The sequence below is a fragment of the Nyctereutes procyonoides genome, unplaced genomic scaffold (assembly GCF_905146905.1).
Source record: "Nyctereutes procyonoides isolate TBG_1078 unplaced genomic scaffold, NYPRO_anot_genome, whole genome shotgun sequence".
In the NCBI taxonomy this organism is placed as follows: Eukaryota; Metazoa; Chordata; class Mammalia; order Carnivora; family Canidae; genus Nyctereutes; species Nyctereutes procyonoides.
The window spans coordinates 7,761,699-7,785,135 of NW_026575037.1; the positions used below are offsets into that span (position 1 = coordinate 7,761,699).

The following is a 23,437-nucleotide window of genomic DNA, read 5'->3' on the forward strand; positions in this document are numbered from 1 at the left end:
GCTAGTAACAGGAAGTGCTGTTGTCCTTCTGCTTTGTCATATAACTGTTACCACCTTCTGTTGGTAATCCTTTGGGTGTGCTGTTCAGAGGCCTTCTGTAAACTTGTAGGTGGCACTGGATTTTATCAGCCCAGTGATTTTACTGTGCCTCGCTTCTCTGAGGCCCTCCAGCCCTTCAGGGAGAATATCACATCCAGTTTGTGAAGGGCCCAGTGCTGCAGTGTTCTGGACCTTACTCCACCTTGCTTGCTATTCTGCTTAGTGGGTAAATAAAATGCCCAGTCAGCTAAACTTTATTGTAAGCAGTTTTTTTTAATGGTCTGTAATACAGTGTTTCAGCAGCTATTTCATTTAAAAAAAAAAAAAGTTACCTAATTATTTTTTAGTATGTGCTTTAGATTATATGAAATGAAAATTTGGCAGTTTATAATATCTTTATATTTTAATAATAAGATTGAAATACTAAAGGCTATGTAAAAGGACTCAAATTGCAATTTATGGGGTATCCTTTATCTTTATGAGATCTTAGAGAAAGTTACATATTTTTATGTTACAGTAAATATATTTTATGTTGGACTAATAGAGATAGCTATGTTTAGAATCAGAATTAATTGTGGATGTTAAAGCTCAGAAATAGAATCTGCTAACAACCCTAGTATACCTATGAAATATGTAAATGTTGTTTACTTCCAGTGTTTGTAATATTAATAGAATCACATGGTTACTTTTTTAGGTGTAAAAGATCAGCTAACTAAAGAAAATGAGGAGCTTAAACAAAGGAATGGAGCCTTAGATCAGCAGAAAGATGAATTGGATGTTCGAATGACTGCTCTTAAGTCCCAATATGAAGGTCGAATTAGTCGCTTGGAAAGAGAACTCCGAGAGCATCAAGAGAGACACCTTGAGCAGAGAGATGAGCCTCAAGAACCTACTAATAAGGTGATTAGCTAATTCTGTGTCAATAACAAATCATTTTGTCCTTGTGCATTTTACTTGAAGGTGTCTGGTGATTTAGAAGCCTTCATCAGTGAATTTTGGCTAAGCTAAATATACAGAGAGAATAGAAGCAAACTATTTTGATGGCATTGTTTAGTGAACTCTTATAGAATAGGCAAAATAATCCATAGTTTTCTTTTTATAGGTCCCAGAACAGCAGAGACAAATCACGTTGAAAACAACTCCAGCTTCTGGTGAAAGAGGAATGTGAGTTTTAGTTCTTTCACAGTTTGTTTATCTTGCTTTTTTTTTTTTTCTTTTAAATTTCAGGCAAGATCTATGGGAAGAAGACAAATCTAAGTTATAAAAATGTGTACTAAAGAGTTGTTTATTTTTTTTTAATTTTTTTTTAAATTTATTTATGATAGAGAGAGAGAGAGAGACATAGGCAGAGGGAGAGGGAGAGGGAGAAGCAGGCTCCATGCACCGGGAGCCCGACGTGGGATTCGATCCCGGGTCTCCAGGATCGCGCCCTGGGCCAAAGGCAGGCGCCAAACCACTGCGCCACCCAGGGATCCAAGAGTTGTTTATTTGTGCAAAACTGCATCATGTAGTTGCCAGCCCTTTTTTCCAGAACTCTTGTTTTCAGCATACTTTCAGTCCTATCAGGTAGAGCTTTAGTGACAAAGATACCTTTTATCTTTTAAACTTCTGGAGGCTACTGATTTTCTCTGTGATGTTATGTGATAACAAATATAAGAAGCTAGGCTAAGATTTGAGTTCAGTGTTCAACAGTTGAATACATTCTACATTGTCAGAATGTACCATTTACAGAGTATCTCCTGCATAGTTTTTAATGCTTGAATGTAAAACTAACTTTTTCAATAAGAGTTTTAAAATATTTAATGAACAAAAAATATAGAATTATGCTCTATAATTTTTTATCTAAAAAGTACTGAAAGGAAAAATAGAATTAAGTAGGGTCTGAGTTCATATCTCAATTATAGTTGCTGAACACTTACTTGAGGAAACACATGGATGTTGCTTTTTTTTTTAAAGCTATATTGAGATCAGTTAACCCCACAATTCACCTAAAGTACAACTCAATGTGTTTATTTTAATTCCAGTATAATTAAAATACAGTGTCATATTAGTTTCAGGTGTACAATATAGTAGTTTAGCAATTCTGTGTTACTTGGTTGCTGATCACAAGTGCACACTTAATCCCCTTCACGTATTTCACACATACCCCCTCTCACCTCCCCTCTGGTAACCACCAGTGTGTTCTCTGTATTTAAGAGTCTGTATTTTGTTTGTCTCTTTTTTTTCCGTTTGTTTTGTTCCTTAAATTTCACATGTGAGTAAAATCATATGGTATTTATCTTTCTCTGACTACTTTTCTTACTCTCTAAATCCATCAGTGTTGTTGCAGATAGCAAGATTTTGGTCTTTTATGGCCGAGTAATATTCCATTGTGTATATATACCATATTTTCTTTTTTTTTTTTTAATTTCTTTAAGATTTTATTTATTCATGAGAAAGAGAGGGGGGGCGCAGAGATATAGGCAGAGAGAGAAGCAGTCTCCATGCAGGAAGCCTGATGTGGGACTCAATCCCCCCGGACTCCAGGATCACGCCCTGAGCTGAAGGCAGACATTCAACTGCTGAACCCCTCAGGCGTCTCTATACCATATTTTCTTTATCCATTCATCTATTGATGGACACTTGGCCTGCTTTCCATTCTTTGGCTAATGTCAATAATGCTGCAGTAAATACAAGGATGCATGTATCTTTTCAAATTAGTGTTTTCATATTGTTTTTGTAAATACCCAGTAGTGGGATAACTGGATCATATGTTAATTCCATTTTTAATTTTTTAAGGGCCCTCCATACTGTTTTCCAGAGTGGCTGCACCAGTTTACATCTCAACCAACAGTGCACAAGGCTCCATTTTCTCCACATCCTTGTCAATACTTACTTTTTGTCTTTTTAGTACTAGCCCTCTGACTTGTATAAGGTGATATCTCATGGTTTTTTTCCATTTCCCTGATAATTAGTGATGTTAAGCATTTTTTCATGTGACTGTTGCTCTCTGTATGTCTTTTTTTGGAGAAAAGTCTGTTCATGTCTTCTGCCTACTTTTTAATTGGATTCTTTGGGTTTTTGGTGTTGAATTGTGTGAATTCTTTTTTTTTTTTTTGGCATGAATTCTTTATATAATTTGAATATTAACTCCTTATCAGATAAATCATTTACTAATATCTTCTGCCATTCAGTACATTGTCTTTTTGTTCTGTTGATCGTTTCCTTTGCTGTGTAGAAACTTTGTATTTTGATATAGTCCCGATCGTTTATTTTTGCTTTTGTTTTCCTTGTCTCAGGAGACATAATCTAGAAAAATGTTGCTGTGACCAGTGTCAGAGAAATTACTGCCTGTGCTCTCTTCTAGGATTATTCTGGTTTCAGGTCTCATACTTAGATCTTTAATTCATTTTGAGTTTATTTTTTATGGTGTAAGAATGTGGTCCAGTTTCATTCTTTTGTATTTAGCTGTCCAGTTTTCCCAATACCATTTGCTAAAGAGACATTTCCCATATATACTTGCTCCCTTTGTTATAGATTAACTGACTATATAATTACAGGTTTATTTCTGGGCTCTCTATTTTGTTCCATTGATCTTATGTCTATTTGTGTGCTAGTATACTGTTTTGATTACTATGGTATATCTTGAAATCTGGGATCACAATACCTCCAGTCTTGTTCTTTTTAAAGATTACAGTATATGGTGCTTTTTCTTTTTTTCTTTTTTTGGTGGAGTATATGTACTTTAGAAGGCATATTGTAATTTTTTATGAACCGTTATTCTTGCATTTTCCTCCTCTATAAGTGCCAGCACATCAGATCCACCAACAGCCAATATCAAGCCAACTCCTGTTGTGTCTACTCCAAGTAAAGTGACAGCTGCAGCTATGGCTGGGAATAAGTCAACACCCAGAGCTAGTATCCGCCCAATGGTCACACCTGCAACTGTTACAAATCCTACTACTACCCCAACAGCTACAGTGATGCCCACTACACAAGTAGAATCACAGGAAGGTAAGTAAAATAGTAACAGATATGATTGGATTGACTGCTTCTTAGATTTATTATGAGAAGATAGTAACTTCAAGGATAAATGAGGCTTCCACTAAGCTAAAGTCAACATACAGTAAAAGTGGGTAGTTAATATTTTCAAGGGTATGCCTCTTAGAATACTCATTAATGCAGCGAATTTCCTCCCTCCTCCCATCCCTTCCTTTCTGCTTTGTTTTGTTTTTAAGCTGAAGGAGGGGGAAAAATAGCGCACCTTTAAGTATATAGCATGTTTTTCTAAGGCCAACATTTTTACTTCTTATGGCTAAGGAAGATATGAAATCTACCTTGGAGAACCATTCTAAATCACTGGTTCAACCCAGACCCCACTTTTTCACTGAAACTGTCTCACTTTTTCATTACTTTTTCCACTTTGTTCCCCTGGGTAGTTTCTTACTCATTACTGATGCTTAATAAAAATTTATAATTTATCTTTGAGCTTCTTTGATTCATTTATCTTACTTGGTTATAATTTAAATAAAATCATAAGTGCAAAGAGTTTTAGATACTTATTTAACTGTATTTATTTATCTAATTTAGATTAATTAAATAAGCTAATTGGATATTTAATTACCTAAAAATTAGATATTTAATTAGTTAAGTAATAATTTAATTACAGTTTATTTAATTGCACCTATACACTACTGTATCAGTCACACAGGTAACACAAAAAATACATAATACATTACCCACGCTGTTTTTGCTTAGTGAGTGGTGAGAGGTATGTATACAAATCACTATGCAAAATGTTACCTATAACACAGTAGGGAGGGAAAAATCTAGCTTTGCTAAGAATAGAAGACTTAATATATTAAATATTATTTTTCAGCTATGCAATCAGAAGGGCCTGTGGAACATGTTCCAGTTTTTGGAAGCACAAGTGGTTCTGTCCGTTCTACTAGTCCTAATGTCCAGCCTTCTATCCCTCAACCCATTTTAACTGTTCAGCAGCAGACACAGGCTACAGCTTTTGTGCAGCCCACCCAACAGAGTCATCCTCAGATTGAGCCTGCAAATCAAGAGCTATCCCCCAACATAGTAGAAGTTGTACAGAGTTCACCAGTTGAGCGTCCTTCTACTTCCACAGCAGTATTTGGCACTGGTAATCTGGAATTTATTTTAAATTGTGAATTTTTATTTTTTGGTAAGCTTAATTTTAAGATGAAGTTAGAGTAGACCTGTGCATTTGTAGTTCATTGGATATAAAATACAACTCTTGAGTATTTGTACATACTTGTTTTCTAACAGGTATTAGAAAGGATGAATAAATTCCTAACACTTAGTTTCGTGTTTACTACTAGTTTACTCACTTGTTTTTGTCATTCACATCTTTCTCTCCTTCCAGTTATTTTGACTGATTTTAAAAGTGATACAACTCCATAACATTTTACATAATTTAATTCAGGTCCTGAGAAAAAAGACATGTAAGAGAAGACCATATAAGGATTTTCAAAAAAATAATAAGGATTTTCAAATCTAAACATACAATATAAATTTTTTATCCTAGGAGTCCCAGGTTTTATAACTATAGAAGGCCTTATGTAAACTTTGCAATTGTGTATCAGTACACAGTGAATCGAATGCATTGCTGTAAAAGTCAATGGGGTTTATTAACCACAGATAAGATTGATAGTATAAGACCATTAATTCAGAGCACAGGTTGCTCTTTGTTTACATAGATTAGCAGGAATAAATTATGTTGAATTGTTAAGTAAGTGTTCACTATGTCATTCTTTAGTTAAATGGCCAAAATACTTCAAAAATTAACTTTGTCTCAATGAGTTTATCAACTTCCTTTTTTTTTTTTTATCAACTTCTGATTCAAAATTTAAATTATGTCATTTCAAAGTGTCAGCTACCCCAAGTTCTTCTTTGCCTAAACGGACACGTGAAGAGGAAGAGGATAGCACCATAGAAGCATCAGACCAGGTCTCTGATGATACAGTGGAAATGCCTCTTCCAAAGAAGTTGAAAAGTGTTACCCCTGTAGGAACTGAGGTAAGATATTCTTTCAGTTACAACATTATTAGGTGAATGGACCTGTTGGGGCCAGAATCCATTACCTAGAAAACTCTTATTGAACTTAGTACAAAGTTTCATCTTACAGTTCAGATACTGTTGCTGTTGCCAACATATTTTTCTAGTTCTTATTATATGTTTAATTGAATTATTTCTCATTTCAATTTAAAAACAGATATAGGGGGATCCCTGGGTGGCGCAGCGGTTTGGCGCCTGCCTTTGGCCCAGGGCGCGATCCTGGAGACCCGGGATCGAATCCCACATCGGGCTCCCAGTGCATGGAGCCTGCTTCTCCTTCTGCCTATGTCTCTGCCTCTCTCTCTCTCATTCTGTGTGACTATCATTAAAAAAAAAAAAAAAAAAAAAAAACAGATATAGGGGCACCTGGGGTGGCTCAGTTGGTTGGTTAAGTGATTGACTCTTAATTTCCACTCAGGTAATGATCTCAGGGTTGTGAGATCGAGCCCTGCTTTGGGCTCTGCACTCGGTGTGGAGCCTGCTTAAGATTTTCTTTCTCTCTTTCCCTTGTCCTTCCTCCCCACCACCCCCCTTAAAAACAGAAAAACAAAAAAGACCTACAGTTATAAAAACTTAAGTTGTATTCCATTTGAAAGTTGGGTGTTTCTTAATTCAAAGAATAAAGAGTTTAAGTTTTGTGGACATTTTAAACTATTGTCTGCCATCTTTTTCTCAGATTAATCAAAACTGTATTCCTTTATTTTCTGTTGTTGAAGCCAAAACTGTAATGAATTAAATTTTACTCCGAAACATTAAGACTACTAAATTAATTTCATTACCATGTATTTAACTAGTGTTTGTAAATCTTATTTATACAGAAGTGGAACGTGATTAATTACATTATATAGATATAAGAATATTTCTGTTGTAGTGCTTCATAAAATTATAGACTTAAGTTTTATTTTATTGGGGGAGAACTAGCTGAAGAGATGACACTTCATCTAGTAAATTGATCTGGTTAGTACACTTTTTATGTTATGATTCAGGAAGAAGTTATGGCAGAAGAAAGTACTGATGGAGAGGTAGAAACTCAAGTATACAATCAAGATTCTCAAGATTCCATTGGAGAAGTAAGTAAAACATATTTAAGGTAGCAAATTGTTGCTTTTAATGAATGAAATTGGCTTTGACAAATTGAAACATTATTTGTACTTCTTTTTAACTTGATGCTTTTATATTTAATAAAATATTAGAATTACCATTGCAGTTTCTACTTTGCTTTAACTTCTAATTAGTATTCTGCCTTCTAAACTTTGTTAAAGAAATTGTTTTGTTTATGGGGCACCTGGGTGGCTTAGTCAGTTAAGCATCCTACTCTTGATTTCAACTCAGGTCATAATCCTCAGTGTCATGAGACTCTAGCTCTGGGTCAGGCTCCATGCTTAGCACTGAGTCTGCTTGTCCCTCTCCCTGTGCTCCCCTTCCCTCGACTCCCCACGTGAGCATGCTCTCAAATAAATCATTTTTTTTAAATGTTTTTGCTTATACTTAGCACAGATCTTTGCAGACTAAGAGTTGTCATGAGTGAAGATTATCCAATGCTAATTATTTGGAAGTATGAGTGCTGGTTGAGTCTTGAGTTACTCCATAGTGCCCCTTTGGTGGTCCTCTGTTGCTCTCTCCTCTCTTGCTTCTCTTACTAAATTAAAATAACCTGTGAAAGGAAGTGCATTTATATATTTTTTCATTTTTTTGAACTCTTAAGTTAGGCTTTTCCAGAGGCAGCCTCACTAGGGGAAATATGTAGACTCTGAAGCTACAAACCATTTGGTTCCATTCCTGACTATACCACTAAGAAGCTTTGTGACTATGGGAAGTCATTGATTCTCTCTAAGCCTTGGTCTTCTAATCTGTTAGAATAATATAACATTATTTTTAGTGTATTGTAAAGTACCTAAAATAACACCTGCCACACATTAAGTGCTCAAAATATTATTTACTTTTCTTCCATCTCCTGCCACACTAATTGGGAATGCATAATATAGTAATATTAACAGCTAAACTACTAATAAACACAGTTCATTACTCTGTATGCCAAGTATTGTTCTAAGAAATTAGCATTTATTAACTAACTGAATCTTTAACAGCCCTGTTGCACAGGTGAAGAAACTGATACTCAGATAAGTGACATACCCAAGTTCTGATAGTGCTGGCACTGAGATTTGAACTTAGGGTATCTAGTTTCCAGTTATACTCTTTAGCTTGAAACAGTACATTCTGTCTGGATAAATTTTCAGGAACATTTATTCTAAAATTATCTACATAAAATTAAGGAACTATCTCAAGCTAATCATCAGCAACCATAGATTGCAAGTGAATTTTGGTTTCTTCTAGATGAATTAATTTTTAAGTTAATTTTCCCTGTTTTCCTTGACTAAGAACAGAAAACTAAACCTTAAAGAGATAAATGCATAGTACTCTCAATGGTCTCCATTTCATGGATCGTTCAGAGTATCATATCTAAAGAGCGTAATACCAATTTTGAAATAACATGTGAATTTCTAACTTATTGCCAGACTTGGTTAAATTATACTAAAATCTGTGCAAAACTTTTTATTGAGATTGGCAAAATTATCTATGACTCAGAAGTACCATTTGGTTTTCCATTCCACTTTTAGCTCTATCTACTGAATGCATAACGGTTCGTTTTTCTGATTTTTTGATGATGGAGCAGATGTTCTTTATAAATGTTGCTTTTCTTGAAATAAGCATGTCACTTTGAAGCACATTTTTAATTATACCATGAATTACTCATTTTTTTACATTACAACAAATACAATCCTTATGAATGAGGTCACAAGACATTGTTTCAGGCTTGTATAAAAAATAAATTTTGCCAGGTGCTTAACTTAAAAAGTAGACATTTAATTTCTTTATAGTAAATAACAAAAATAAAGTTTTTTTTTTAAGATTTTTATTTATTCATGAGAGACACATGGGGGGGGGGTGGACAGAGACACAGGCAGAGGGAGAAGCAGGCTCCATGCAGGCAGCCTGACATGGGACTCGATCCTGGGTCTCCAGGATCAGGCCTTGGGCTGAAGGTGGCAGTAAACCACTGAGCCACCCAGACTGCCCTAAAGTTTTTAAATTATAGTTTATTTCGGTAGCTAACAAGATGGAATTGTGAGGATGAATTAAGCAAAGAATTATTTTAGTATCTAATGTCTTTAATGTGACTCAAAGGCTTAAGATAGTTTAGGGGGAGAAGTGTCTTCGTAAAATGACAATAATAAAAGCTTATTTTATTTAGTATGCTTCCCAGACTATTTCTGGTTTAGGGAATAAACTTTTTTAAAAATAATTAGTTGCGGGCCCATGGATATTGTTTTTTTTTACTTTGGTTTGCAACTGCACTGTCAGCTCACCATATTGGCTCTTGAACACTTCAAATATAGCTAGTCTGAATTGAGATAGACTGTGAGTATAAAATATACATTGGGTTTTAAAGACTTACTACAAATTTCAAAAGGTTGTATATCTGATTAAAATTCTTAGTTTGATTACTTATTGGAATATTTTGTATATATTAATACTGTTAAACTAATTTTCCTTTTCCATTTTTTTTTAATTTTAAGTGACTACTAAAAAATGTAAAATCTTATATGTGACTTATTGTGGATTACAGTATGTTTCTGTTGACCAACGCTTGATCTACAATATCACACTGGTAGTTTTGAATACACCTATATTTTTATATATACATTTTTTTCTTTTTTATTGGAGTATTAGCCAAAGAGGTTTATAATAATTATTCTATAGGAAGACAATAAAGATTCCCAATGATTTATTTTCTTTAGTGTGTGTTTCAAATTAACTCTTCCCTTTTTTTTTTTTTTTTTTTAAGATTTTTATTTATTTTTAGGGAGAGAGAAAGACACGAGTAGGGGGAGGGGCATAGAAAAGGGAGGAGAAAGAATCTCAGGCTGACTCTGTGCTGAGCATGGAACCAAGGGAGCTCAATACTGGGCTCGATCTCATAACCTGAGCCAAAATCAAGAGTCAGACTCTTAATCAATTGAGCTACTCATGTACCCCAAATTAACTCTGTTTTTATTCTTTTCTAAAAGTTTTTTTTAAAGATTTTATTTCCTTAGCTAGCAAGAGAGAAGATGAGTGGAGGGAAGGGGCAGAGGGAGAGGGAGAAGCAGACATCTCACTGTGAAGGGAGCCTGATGCGGCATCAATCCCAGGACCCCAGGACTATGACCTGAGCCAAAGGCAGACACTCCAGTGATTGAGTCACCCAGGCACCCTAATTCTGCTTTTAAAAAAACCTATTTTAAAAATAAAATACTGGGGATCCCTGGGTGGCTCAGCGGTTTAGCGCGCCTGCCTTGGGCCCAGGGCGTGACCCTGGGGTCCAGGGATCGAGTCCCACGTTGGGCTCCCTTTGTGGAGCCTGCTTGTGTCTCTGCCTGTGTCTCTGCCTGTGTCTCTGCCTCTCTCTCTCTCTATCTCTCTCGCTCTCATAAATAAATAATCTTAAACGGATTTACAAAAAAAAAAAAAAAAATACTACTAGTCCACAAGTATTTTTTTTGTCCTAGGTATACAGTATCTCCCTGATACTTTCAGGTATATTTGACTTTCTCATTTTTTTTTAAGTTTTCATTTTTTTACTCTTAAAGGGAGTTACTCAGGGAGATTATACTCCAATGGAAGACAGTGAAGAAACCTCTCAGTCTTTACAAATAGACCTTGGACCACTTCAGTCAGATCAGCAAACAACAACTTCATCCCAAGATGGTCAGGGCAAAGGAGATGATGTCATTGTAATTGACAGTGATGATGAAGAAGAGGATGATGATGAAAATGATGGAGAACATGAGGTAAATCATCCATTGTTTTTAAACTGCTGGATGAAATGCACAAATCCTTACCACTGCTCACTTGTCAGTAACACTTGATTCCCTGTCAGTTTATTCTTTTTTTTTTTTTTTTAAAGAATTTATTTACTTATTCATGACACACAGAGAGAGGCAGAGACACAAGCAGGCAGAGGGAGAAGCAGGCTCCATGCCAGGAGCCCAACCTGGGACTCAATCCTGGGTCTCCAGGATCATACCCTGGGCTGAAGGCAATGCTAAACTGCTGAGCCATCTGGGCTGCCCCCCTGTCAGTTTAAATAGATTATTTTTATTTAATATTATTTATTATTTAGTTCTGAAATTAACATATGATGAAATTAAGCATAGAACAAGTGATGAAAAATCCTTTTTTTATTGTCAAGCCCTTTAAGATTTGCTAAATTTTTTAATTAAACTTAATTTTAAATCTTACTGCTAAGAGACTAGATTTAATTATAAGGTCTGTCATTTCTGTAGATAAGAAACTAGGGTATTTTTTTCTTGTATAGTCCCATAATTTTTTTCAAAAATAATAGAGGTTTTTTTTTTTTTTTTTTTTTTTTTTTTTTTTTGCTAATTGAAGCATATTTTAAGTGAACTTAAATTTTATTTATTTTATTTTAGGAATTAATCCTATATTGACAACCACTCATTTTAGATCCTTAATCAAACAATGTTTTTTAAAAGCTCATAGTATAATTTCATGATTTGTTTTCTTCCATGCCACTTTTGAAATTTAGAAATAAAGTGGCATCTTACACTTTGCGAACATCTGGGAGCTTTGATCTTTGAACTAATCTCATGAACAGTTAGAATATAGAACTGATTATTATTGTACTCTTCCCAGTAAGCCTCACAATTTTGGTATTTGCTGCCACTGAACCAATTTCATATAGTTCTCAGGACAACTCTTGTGTCCTGATAAGTGGTTTGTAATTGAAATTTTTAAACATGCTATTAAGAAATGCAGGATATGTGTGCTACATCTTAGATCTTTGTTTTTACTTGGGCACGTGTCTACCAGGATTATGAAGAGGATGAAGAAGATGATGACGATGATGAAGATGACACAGGGATGGGAGACGAGGGTGAGGATAGTAACGAAGGCACTGGTAGTGCAGATGGCAATGATGGATATGAAGCTGATGATGCTGAGGTAACTGGCTAGAACTGTAACTATCCACTTTCTTCAAGAACTTGCTAGAAAACATACTGTTTTCCAAGGATATTCAAAGAACAGTAAAATGTTTTATACTTCCTTATTTGTTGTTACTGTGGTTCAGTTTGGTTATTATGTTTTAAGATAATTGTTTATTTGCTCTTAGTCATTGTATTTTGTTGATAGGGTGGTGATGGGACTGATCCAGGCACAGAAACAGAAGAAAGTATGGGTGGAGGTGAAAGTAATCAGAGAGCTGCTGATTCTCAAAACAGTGGTGAGACCTTTTTTCATCCCTTTTTAATTGAATACTTCTGGTAATATCATCGAAGCAAAGATTGCATTTAATTATCATGTAGGTAATAACACTTGGTTAGTAAATTGGCAAGCAAGAGATTGGCTTATTTCTAGCTTTACTATTCTCTCATAAAGTCTACTCTTTCGCTTGGATTGGACAGAACTCAATAGCACTCTCATGCTGATTCAAATATCTTTTGACATTAAACAGCTACCAGCCCCCAGCTTTCTGCTACAACCTACAACAAAGAGAAAAAACAGATCTGCAATCCTCAGGGTCTGTTGGCTGGAGAGAGAAAAGTGCCTGTCTTGCCTTGCCATTGTAGACTTCAGAATATTTATCACTGTAAAGTATTACTGTCTTTTCTAGCATATCAGACTTCTGTAAGATTCCAGTGTTCTGAAATCTATAAAGTATTACAAATGCAATGTATTGCTGTTATTTTTATTAAGTGGAAAAGTTAAATGAGGGACACCTGGGTGGCTCAGTGGTTGAACGACTGCCTTCAGCTCAGGGCGAGATCCTGGAGTCCTAGGATTGAGTACCACATTGGGCTCCCCACAGGGAACCTGCTTCTCCCTCTGCCTCTGTTTCTGCCTCTCTCTCTGTGTTTCTCATGAATAAATAAAATCTTAAAAAAAAAAAAGTTAAATGAGCAGTAATAGCAGTTCACAGCCAGAAGGGGTCATCTAAATCAAGCCACGTGTTTAAGGGTTTATGGGTATTGGAGCTTTACTTGACTTAGTTTACATTGGATAAAAGATATTTTGGTCATTGTGGCATGCTTTCTGTTAAATATTTGAAAGAATGAGTCCAGACCTCACTGAAATAGAGGTACTAAAGGATTATGGAAAACACAGAAAATTTTATTTTAGAGTCATTTTTAAATGTGTTTTAAAGAATTAGTGGGGGATCCCTGGGTGGCACGGCGGTTTGGCGCCTGCCTTTGGCCCAGGGCGTGATCCTGGAGACCCGGGATCGAATCCCACGTCGGGCTCCTGGTGTATGGAGCCTGCTTCTCCCTCTGCCTGTGTCTCTGCCTCTCTCTCTCTCTCTCTCTCTGTGACTATCATAAATAATTAAAATAAAAAAAATTAATAAAAGTGAAAAAAAAAGAATTAGTGATCATCTGGTGTATTATTCTGAGCTAAAATCATAGAAATCATATAGTAAAACCTTACATGTTTAGACTATTGGGAAAACAGTGTATCTGAGTTTCCATATAAGCCTATGTGTTTAAAAATGCAAGATATGTGCTCATTTGAATTAAGATAGAGCAAGGGTATAAGCAGCCTTTCAACTTTTTAATTTTTTTAAGAAAAAAGTAATGAATATTAATCTGTATACTAAAAAATAGTATACTTTCTTAGCTACTTTCTAAGGGACATAAGGAGAAAGATTAATGATACTTTGATCCATAATTTATATTTTGTAAAACATTTCATAGATTTAGGAAACATCCTGTATGTGTTACATAGTTGGGATACAGGAGGAAGTTTTGTTGTGTTTTTTTTTTTTTTTTTTTTTTTTTTTTTGCCTCTTTAGGTCTTATCACTAAAAGTCTTGTCTTTTGAGGGCTAATGTTCATAGTCATTTTTTTTTTCAGACACAAAGCATAGTCGATGCTCATTGAATACTTGTTGGAGACTATTTTTTACAATCAAGCAAAAATAGGCCTAGTGATCTAGATAAAATTAAGTTAGTGGATGGATTCAGTACCTTGTCAGGAAGTTACAAAGGAAGCTTTTCCTGAGCAACTGTATTTGTATTCAATTACAGTTGTATTAAATTAAAGAGATGCCTGCATCAGAAATTAATGTATAATGTATAATTCCCCAAAAACATGACTACTAAAAGCTAACTATTGACCCAGAAGCTTTACTGATATCATAAAAAAGTCAATCTGTGTTTTTATAGTGTACTGTGTTCTTAGAATAAAGTAAGTTAGAGAAAAGAAAACATTAAGATAATCATAAGGAAGAGAAGATACATTTACAGTGCTATACTGTAAAAAATCTACTGAAAGTGAACCTGTGCAGTTCAAATTCATGTTGTTTAAGGATCAACTCTATTTAATTCTTATAATAAGCTTATCATTTTAGGTACTAATTAAGATCTAAGAAGGGGCAGTTGGCTGGCTAAGCTGGTAGAGGATACAACTCATGATCTCAGAGTTATGAATTTGAGCCCCATGTTGGGCATAGAGATTACTTTAGAAAAAAGCAAGGTCACATAGCTGTTAAATGTTGTATAGCTAGAATCCCATCGCAGACCTCACTTTTTTTTTCCCAGACCTGACTTGTAAAACTACTAAGTTCCGATAGCATGTTTATTTTCACAGTGGTGAGACAGCTTCTTTTGTTTCTACCATGTATGTAGAAGACCTAGACATGTGAAGGACCAATGAAATTCAAAGTTTAAGAAATCCAAAATATGAAAATATCTTTTAGTGGGTCCCATTAACCAAAGGAATAGACTCAAAGAGGTTAAGGAACTTGCCTAAGTCCACACAGCTGATAATTGCACTCCCATTCTCCACACCTCACTACTTTCCTTCTGAAAGTATTGGTGAGGTGAACATCCCTAATGGTGAGATTTATATCTCTAGGGGATTGTCCCATTTATTCTGTGATAAATTTAATAGTTCAAAATAAGCTTCTCTTTTCCTATAGGTGAAGGTAATACAGGTACTGCAGAGTCATCTTTTTCCCAGGACATTTCTAGAGAACAGCAGCCATCATCGGCATCTGAAAGACAGACTCCCCGAGCACCTCAGTCTCCAAGACGCCCCCCACACCCTCTTCCTCCACGACTGACCATCCATGCTCCACCTCAAGAATTGGGACCACCAGTTCAGGTATTAAAAGTACTGACCAATCTGGAAAATCTTGGCTTCATCTCTTCTTCTTTCCATTAGATACTACTTTTTCCAGAAATTAAGTGAAGTTTTTAATGTTTTAACATTTTTATATAAAGTGTTTTGACCTGAAATTAATTTTATTTCTTTTTCTTGAAATACAGCAGTAATTTACTTTATAAATAAGGTGAACTTTGGAAAGGCAAGGCTTACTAAAAGTTGTATGTGGGGGCGTGTGGATGGCTCAGTGTTTGAGCATCTGCCTTCAGCTCAGATTGTGATCCTGGGGTCCTGGGATCAAGTCCCACATCGGGCTCCCTGCAGGGAGCCTGCTTCTCCCTCTGCCTATGTCTTTGCTTCTCTCTCTGTGCCTCTCATGAATAAATAAAATCTTTTAAAAAGATAAATAAATAAAAATAAAAGTATGTAAATTGAAATGATTACAGTCATAGCAAATAAAGGTCTGGATACTTTTTATACAGATTTAAAAAGAAAAAGAGTTTTTTGGATTTTAATTAAAGTAAATTTCTCATTTTTTTTCAATACATATTAATTTCCACTTCTATAGTTAATGAAAGCATTTATGACCCATAATTCATGAAAGGAGCGCTCTTTCTAATACGGTTGGACGTCTCTTAACAGAAACTCTTACAGAAACAGCAGTAAAACTCAAGCTCTTAGTAATATAGCTTGAGTCTTAGCTTGTAACATAGTGTACTGAAAACCGCCAAGTGAGATTCTACTAAAATACCGTGGATGAAGATAACCTCTTTATATAAAAATATGAAATCTTAATGGATTGTGTGTTGATCCTTCAGAGTATATACCAAAACTAACAATTTAGAATTGTCTAAATTGGGAGACCATTTATATGAAAATTATATTGCTATTTGAACTCTGAAGGATAATTAAACTTTAAGATCCAAAGGAGCCATCTTGCATCCCCGCGTGTGTGCACCTAATCTCAGCTGGTCCACCTGAGACCCCCTGAGCACCAATCCTAGTCCCCTGCACGGTCCCATTTCCGCTCCAACAAGATGAAAGAAACTATCATGAACCAGGAGAAACTCACCAAACTGCAAGCACAAGCGCACATTGATGGGAAAGGAACTGCTCACCAAAAGAAGAAGGTGGTTTATAGAACAGCTACAGCAGATGATAAAAAACTTCAGTTCTCCTTAAAGAAGTTAGGGGTATAAACAGTATCTCTGGTATTGAAGAAGTGACTGTGTTCCCAAGCCAAGGAACAGTGATCCATTTTAACAACCTTAAAGTTCAAGCATTGCTGGCAGCGAACACTTTCACCATTACAGGCCATGCCGAGACAAAGCAGCTGACAGAAATGCTACCCAGTATCTTAAATCACCTTGGTGCAGACAGTCTGACTAGTTTAAGACTGGCTGAAGCTCTGCCCAAACAATCTGTGGATGGAAAAGCACCACTTGCTACCAGAGAAGAAGGACAATGATGATGAAGTTCCAGATCTTGTGGAGAATTTTGATGAAGCTTCCAAGAATGAAGCAAACTGAATTGAGTCAACTTCTGAAGAAGATAAAACTTGAAGAAGTTACTGGGAGCTGCTATTGTATATTATGACTGCTTTTTAAAATTTTGTTCATGGATCTGATAAAATCTAGATCTCTAATATTTTTAAGTCCCCTTGGACATTGCAGATATTTTCAGTTTTTGCTTATACACAATTCATTCTTTACAGCTAATAAGCTGAAGAAGCCTGGGAATAAAGTTTGAAACAAGGTTAATAAAGTTCTTTGCCTAGGGAAAAAAAAAGATCCAAAGACATACTTAATAATATTGTAGGTTAAGGAAATAGAAACTAGATACGTTATATACAAATAAAATAGATCAAAGATTGGTTTTAAATATTGGTTAATATTTTGTCTGTTGGTTCATAAAATATTTTTTGGTTGATATAGTCTATATGATTAAAGTTTTATCACTATTTAAAATGGAATTCTTTAGTGCAAGTATTAGCAGTTTTTCCTGAGAAGATATCCTGACGGTTGTATTATCTGCTAATGTTTCAGTTAACTTGTTATCATTGTAATAAGCTGTATCTGTTGGTGCTTGGTTCTTGTTTCATTGTCTGGTTCCTAAAAACAAATGTAATTCCTTTCTTGACACAGAGAATTCAGATGACTCGGAGGCAATCTGTAGGACGGGGGCTGCAGTTGACTCCAGGAATAGGTGGCATGGTAACTATTTACACATTATGTAAAAGTGACTCATTTGTATAGCAAATATGTGTATAGTTCATATATATGTTTCTGTCCTGTTTATTCCTTATTTTCTGTCTTTGTTTTAGCAGCAGCATTTTTTTGATGATGAAGACAGAACTGTTCCAAGTACTCCAACTCTTGTGGTTCCACATCGTACTGATGGATTTGCTGAAGCAATTCAGTAAGTTCATGAAAAAAGAACATATTTTGTGACTAATCATTTCTTCCTGTTTCCCTGTCAGTTTGTTTACAGTTTGTTGATTCATTGAGTCCTCTGTTGGTGTACTAAGCACTTGGGGTAGCAGGGTTGAGGGTATAGTGTTGAGGAAAATTATATAGAGGTGAATGAAGGGCTGGGCACCTGGGTAGCTTCATGGGTTAAGTGTCCGACTCTTGATTTTGGCTCAGGTCATGATCTCAGGGTCATGAGATCGAGTCCCAAGTCAGTCTCCAAGCTCAGCATGGACCTTGCTTAAGATTTTTTCCTCTCTCCTGCCCTTCCACCTACCAACCCTCTTGCCAACTCCCACACTGTGCACTTTCTCTATTAAAAAAAAAAAGTGAATAAAATATAGCTGCTTCCATCAGGAATTTGAAATTTAAAGGCAGTATAACAGTGGTTAAGAACACAGACTTCAGATTCAGCCCAGGTTTGAAACCTAGTGGCACTGCTTACTAGCTGTATCAGGTTAAGTTTTCTATTCCTGAATATCTTCGTTTTACTAATTGGGAATAATAACACAGTAATTCCTACCATGTAAGTTGTGAGAATTAAATGAACTGAATTTATGCTAATATGTTTAGAATATTACCTGGCATGTAGTAAGTGCTTTGCAAATGTTGATAAAGGTGTTGGTAATGGCAGTGATTGTGATGGGATGGTATTACTTCAAAAGCCAAGCATATGAGGAACTGATTGTCACCTAAATAGTCTAGAAGAATAAAAGCATAAGCAAGAGGCTTTTTAATACAAAAGAAGGGATTCGTTGCAACAATTAAGGGAGAAGAATCTGAGACAACTTAATGGGGACGACATTGAATTGATGTCTTAGAAAAGAATTCTAAGAAAAGAAAGATTCTTAGAAAAGAATACCTGACACTCTATGAACATTTCCATGAATTAGTTTATTTAATCTTTATAGCTATGAGAATAGACACCATTATTGTTGTTATTTTACAAATACATTAACAGAGATGTTTACAGATATATTAACAAATTTGTCAAACATCAGACAGCCAGAAAGTGGCAGTTTTTGGTTTCAAAACAGTCAGTCTGGCTCCAGGACCTATGCTAACTTGTGCTATACCTCTACTCCTAAAGGATAAAAAAGCTTTCTGAGTGAAAGTACACGTTTAATTGTGGCTAAAGTATTAGCTGTGTAGCAGGATATAATTGAATATCAGGATGAAAAAGTTCCACAAACTTGGAAAAAATTGATTTTTCTGTAGTATATGGTAACATATAGCTATCAAAACCATTTAAAAAAAAAAAGCATTTATTTATTTATGAGAGAGAGGGAGAGAGTGCACGCAGAAGCTAGGAGAGTGGGCAAAGGGCTAGAGGCAAAAGTAAAGGAACAAGCAGACTCCATGCTGAGAGCAGAGCTGAGGCAAAGCTTGATCCCATGACCCTGAGCTTACAACCTGAGCTGAAACCAGGAGGCCAATGCTCAACTGACTGAACCACCCAGGTTCTCCTATGAAAACCTATTTTAAACTTGCTCATAACTCGTCTTAACTAACATGGCTTTACAAGCCAGCCATTCAGTATCTGCCTCTCCCTTCTGGAAGTCAGCCTGGCAGAAACAGACTCCATTAAACAGCTTCTGGATGACAGCCAGTCAACAAATTCTTGAATAGCTCAGAATGCAAGATTCTTCTATAGTAGAATAGCTTCATAAAGATAAGTTTTAAAATCCACCTGAAAAAAAAATAATAAAATCCACCTGAAAGAAAATGTCCTTAACTAAAGCAATAATGTCGATGTGGGAAAAAAATAGATTAAAGAGTTATTACAGGGATCCCTGGGTGGCGCAGTGGTTTGGCGCCTGCCTTTGGCTCAGGGCGCGATCCTGGGGACCCGGGATCGAATCCCATATCGGGCTCCCGGTGCATGGAGCCTGCTTCTCCCTCTGCCTATGTCTCTGCCTCTCTCTCTCTCTCTCTCTCTCTCTCTCTCTCTCTCTCTCTATCATAAATAAATAAATTTAAAAAAAAATAAAAAAAATAAAGAGTTATTACAGACATAAATCCATAAACATTAGTGGCTGGCTAGTGAAGGAAGGTAGGGTCAGGAGTGGGCAAAGAGAGATAATGCTGTTTTATATCCTGGATTGTGAGCGGGAAGATGGATGATAGTCTTATCAGAACAAGGGAAGAAAAAGTGTCTAGCCGTCTAATACTAGAATTTTTCTAGACCTTGGGAGCTCTGTCAGAGAGGAAATGGGATAGAGGTCACTCGATTTATCTGTGACTCAGCAGTGAAAACTAAGATAAAGCTTCGTCTGGTGACTTCATTCTAACCCTTTTTTTGTTACATCTCATTTTAGATTTGTGTTGTTTTTAGTGTATCTACATGGAGATTGATACCCAGCAGATTCAGGAAGTCTGAGGCATGGTTCAGGAGACCTGAAAGTTACATATAAATTACACCTATAAGTCATATATATAATATTATTATTAAATTCATTGACAATTGATATTTTGAAAATGTTTTTATAAGGATTTTTGTATCAACTTTCAATCTTTTTTTTTTTTTCCAGCTTTGTGCTTGTTCTCCCTTCTCCTGTATTGTTTTCTATCATTGTAATTTAAACAAGATAACTTTAAATTTTATCTTAAGTTAATTTTTATCTACTTAGTTCCCCACAAGTTGCTGGTGTTCCTAGATTCCGGTTTGGGCCACCTGAAGATATGCCACAAACAAGTTCAAGTCACTCTGATCTTGGCCAACTTGCTTCTCAAGGAGGTAAATAGATAAATAAATGCTTAGATCTCCTGGGTGTACACACATTCAATAATAAACTATTCAGATGTGATTTTTTTTAAAGTGAGTAAATACATTTTTTAAGTTGATATCTAAATAATTCCTATGCAAACATGAAAAAAAAATCTGTATTTGCTACATGTTAAACACTGCTGTACCTTTAAATCATACTTTACAATAAAATTCTCAGTTCTTTGAGCATGAAGACTAGCTTTTACATTTAAATCTCTCCTGGCTCCTAGTATTGTGTCCTGTGTGTATCAAGTATTCAGGAATATTTATTGAACCAATATAAATACATAGATACTATGAGCCATTTTAAAGTGGTTGGAAGAAATGCAGCATTTTTTATGTTTAGTTTGATACTTAACATTCCTAGTTAAATGTATAAAACTAGATATTTTCCACTAACATTAAAAGTAAGGAAGATAAAATATTTATAATATATAGAATAGAATGACCCCTAAGTTAAGTAATAATAGTTGGTTGTTGAACATGAATTATGCTCTTTGTGGAATTAATTACCTTTTAATTTTCATTTGGCATTCATATAACCAATTAAATTTGTGGGAAGCTGTATGGCATTTTGTAAGTAAATCATACTACTTTTATAATAAGCCCCAAATAAAAAATTAATCTACAACCCCATATAAGTCATATATTTTTATATAGATTCAAATTTTTATATGGTTTTTTATTTTATACAATTCCTAGGCTTGGAAGACAAGTCTAGGCTTAAATTGGAATGCTACCGTTTACTAGTTTTGTAACTTTGGGGAAGTTAATTAACCTCCTAGAAGTTCAATTTCTTTAGCAAAAAGGGGAGGAGTAATATCTTGAAGTTTGGTCAGTAGATTCTAACATAGTACCTGGTTCATAGTTGGGTACTCAATAAAGTTAGCTTTATATCAACCCATAAGAGCAGCATTTTAGGTATTTTTTTCAAAGGATACTGAGTGTTAGTGAACTTAAAGGATGTGTTTCAGTTGTATTTATGTTTTTGAGAGATTGATTTTTGCCTGATGGGCTAATTAGTGGGCTTCAGCAAAATGGTATGTCTCTACTGATTCATTTGTTTTCTTTCAGATACCTGGCATATTGCCAGTTCGGTGTTCCTTCAGTCATTCATTAATATTTGGAATTGTCTTTAGGCTTAGGAATGTATGAAACACCCCTCTTCCTAGCTCATGAAGAAGAATCAGGTGGCCGAAGTGTTCCCACTACCCCTCTACAAGTAGCAGCCCCAGGTAGGTATCACAGGCAGACTAGTAGATTATGTGCTTTATTGGTAAAATGGAAAACTGTGAAACATCTTCTGGCTAAAAATTAGGTAAATCACCAAGTCAAAAGTTTTCATTTCTTTTTATTTTGAAGTGACCGTGTTTACTGAGAGTACTACCTCTGATGCTTCAGAGCATGCCTCTCAGTCTGTTCCGATGGTGACAACATCCACTGGCACTTTATCCACAACAAATGAAACAGCAACAGGTGATGATGGAGATGAAGTATTTGTGGAGGCAGAATCTGAAGGGTAAATATTTACTTTATAATAATTTTCACTTGCTTTAGACTTTTATACTTGTTTTCCTTTAGCCAAGAAATGGTTTATTGAGTTGTATTTTTAGTAGCATCCCATTACAAAAACAAACCAAGCCATACATTTTGGAAGATTGATTTCTGCATATAGTGGTATATTTTAGGACTTGGATATCATTACAGCAGAAAGTAATTTTTTTAAATGTTTATCTCCCTGAAAATTACATAATATATTCTAGAAAAATGATTTCTTTAAAATTACTGAAACCCTTCAATTAATAGAGCTGCTTGAACTTTCCGTAAGAAAGAAGTCTTTCTGTGAAAATTAGAAAACAACTCACTTTCCGTTTTGTAGTGGGCTGTCAAGTGAACCTCACTTATTCTTTATATGTATTTAGAATTTGGTGTTTGGGTGGCCCGGGTGACTCATTGGTTTAGCGCTGCCTTTGGCCTGGGGCCTGGGGCCTGATCCTAGAGACCTGGGATCAAGTCCCATGTCAGGCTCCCTGCGTGGAGCCTGCTTCTCCCTCTGCCTGTGTCTCTGCCTCTCTCTCTTTGTCTCTCATGAATAAATAAATAAAATCTTTAAAAAGGGGGGGGGGGCTGGACAACTTCATAGAAGCATAGCTAGAAGTAGAACCCAGATTTCCTAGGTAGAGCTCGAAGATTTTGTTTATTTAGCAATATTTTCTTAGCATAATTATAGACCATTTCTAGTATATGAGGAAAAAAGCAAGTCTGTTCTGCTCTAACAAAGTGCTGCTTAATTTGGGGGAGATTACAGACCCTGCTGAGAATACTGGCTGCCATTACTTTCATACCATGTATGCAAGTCACTTTAGATATGTCATTTCTAACCTACACAAAAGCTCTGCAAAGTATGATCTCCATTTTACAGTGAGAAAGCTTAGACTCAGAACATGTTAAAATAACTTCCTTAGGCCTGGCTAAGGAAGTTCCTTAGGAACTGGCTTAGACTAGATTTGACCTATGACTTCAGCCCCATGTACTTTACATTTCACTAGCACTTGTCAACTTCAGCAGATAGTCATGAGAGAACTCTTTAAGATACATTTTACTAATGACTGCACTGAAGTTTTCAGCAACTTACCTTTGGACTATATTATCTCCTTTGTGTTTTGATATGCTTTTTTGAATTGTCTAGAGAGTGTTGGAGTTCTAGCCATTGAGCCAGGAATTCACATACCCACAGCATGTCTCATCTGGCCTAGAGCCCATGGTGAGTTAGTGGCACATTGTTTGGTTTGGTTGGGACTTGTGAATTCCCAACAGTTTTGGTACTCTGCCTTCCTACAAAACTGTTTTGGGATTTCAAAATATGGATAAGCCATCTCTTATGAATGTTATCAAGAAAGTGAATGCCCTTTGTCAAAAAGAAAAAAAAATAA

The 23,437-nt window shown here is 35.6% G+C and overlaps 1 protein-coding gene and 1 pseudogene across 2 annotated transcripts in view; both read left to right on the forward strand.

Moving 5' to 3' along the window:
• TPR (translocated promoter region, nuclear basket protein) overlaps window positions 1-23,437 on the forward strand; it is a 66,869-nt gene that overhangs the window by 39,702 nt on the left and 3,730 nt on the right. The window contains exons 34-48 of one of the 2 annotated variants that reach the window (XM_055319089.1): window positions 734-939; window positions 1,142-1,203; window positions 3,824-4,032; window positions 4,898-5,170; window positions 5,918-6,066; window positions 7,092-7,175; window positions 10,737-10,937; window positions 11,980-12,111; window positions 12,301-12,391; window positions 15,085-15,269; window positions 17,414-17,482; window positions 17,593-17,687; window positions 20,368-20,474; window positions 21,644-21,739; window positions 21,867-22,023. In XM_055319089.1, the coding sequence (XP_055175064.1) occupies window positions 734-939; window positions 1,142-1,203; window positions 3,824-4,032; window positions 4,898-5,170; window positions 5,918-6,066; window positions 7,092-7,175; window positions 10,737-10,937; window positions 11,980-12,111; window positions 12,301-12,391; window positions 15,085-15,269; window positions 17,414-17,482; window positions 17,593-17,687; window positions 20,368-20,474; window positions 21,644-21,739; window positions 21,867-22,023 (2,116 nt within the window). The remainder of the gene's footprint in view (window positions 1-733; window positions 940-1,141; window positions 1,204-3,823; window positions 4,033-4,897; window positions 5,171-5,917; window positions 6,067-7,091; window positions 7,176-10,736; window positions 10,938-11,979; window positions 12,112-12,300; window positions 12,392-15,084; window positions 15,270-17,413; window positions 17,483-17,592; window positions 17,688-20,367; window positions 20,475-21,643; window positions 21,740-21,866; window positions 22,024-23,437) is intronic. The other variant, XM_055319088.1, reaches the window with a different exon arrangement.
• Window positions 15,941-16,969, forward strand: LOC129505832 (transcription factor BTF3-like; annotated as a pseudogene).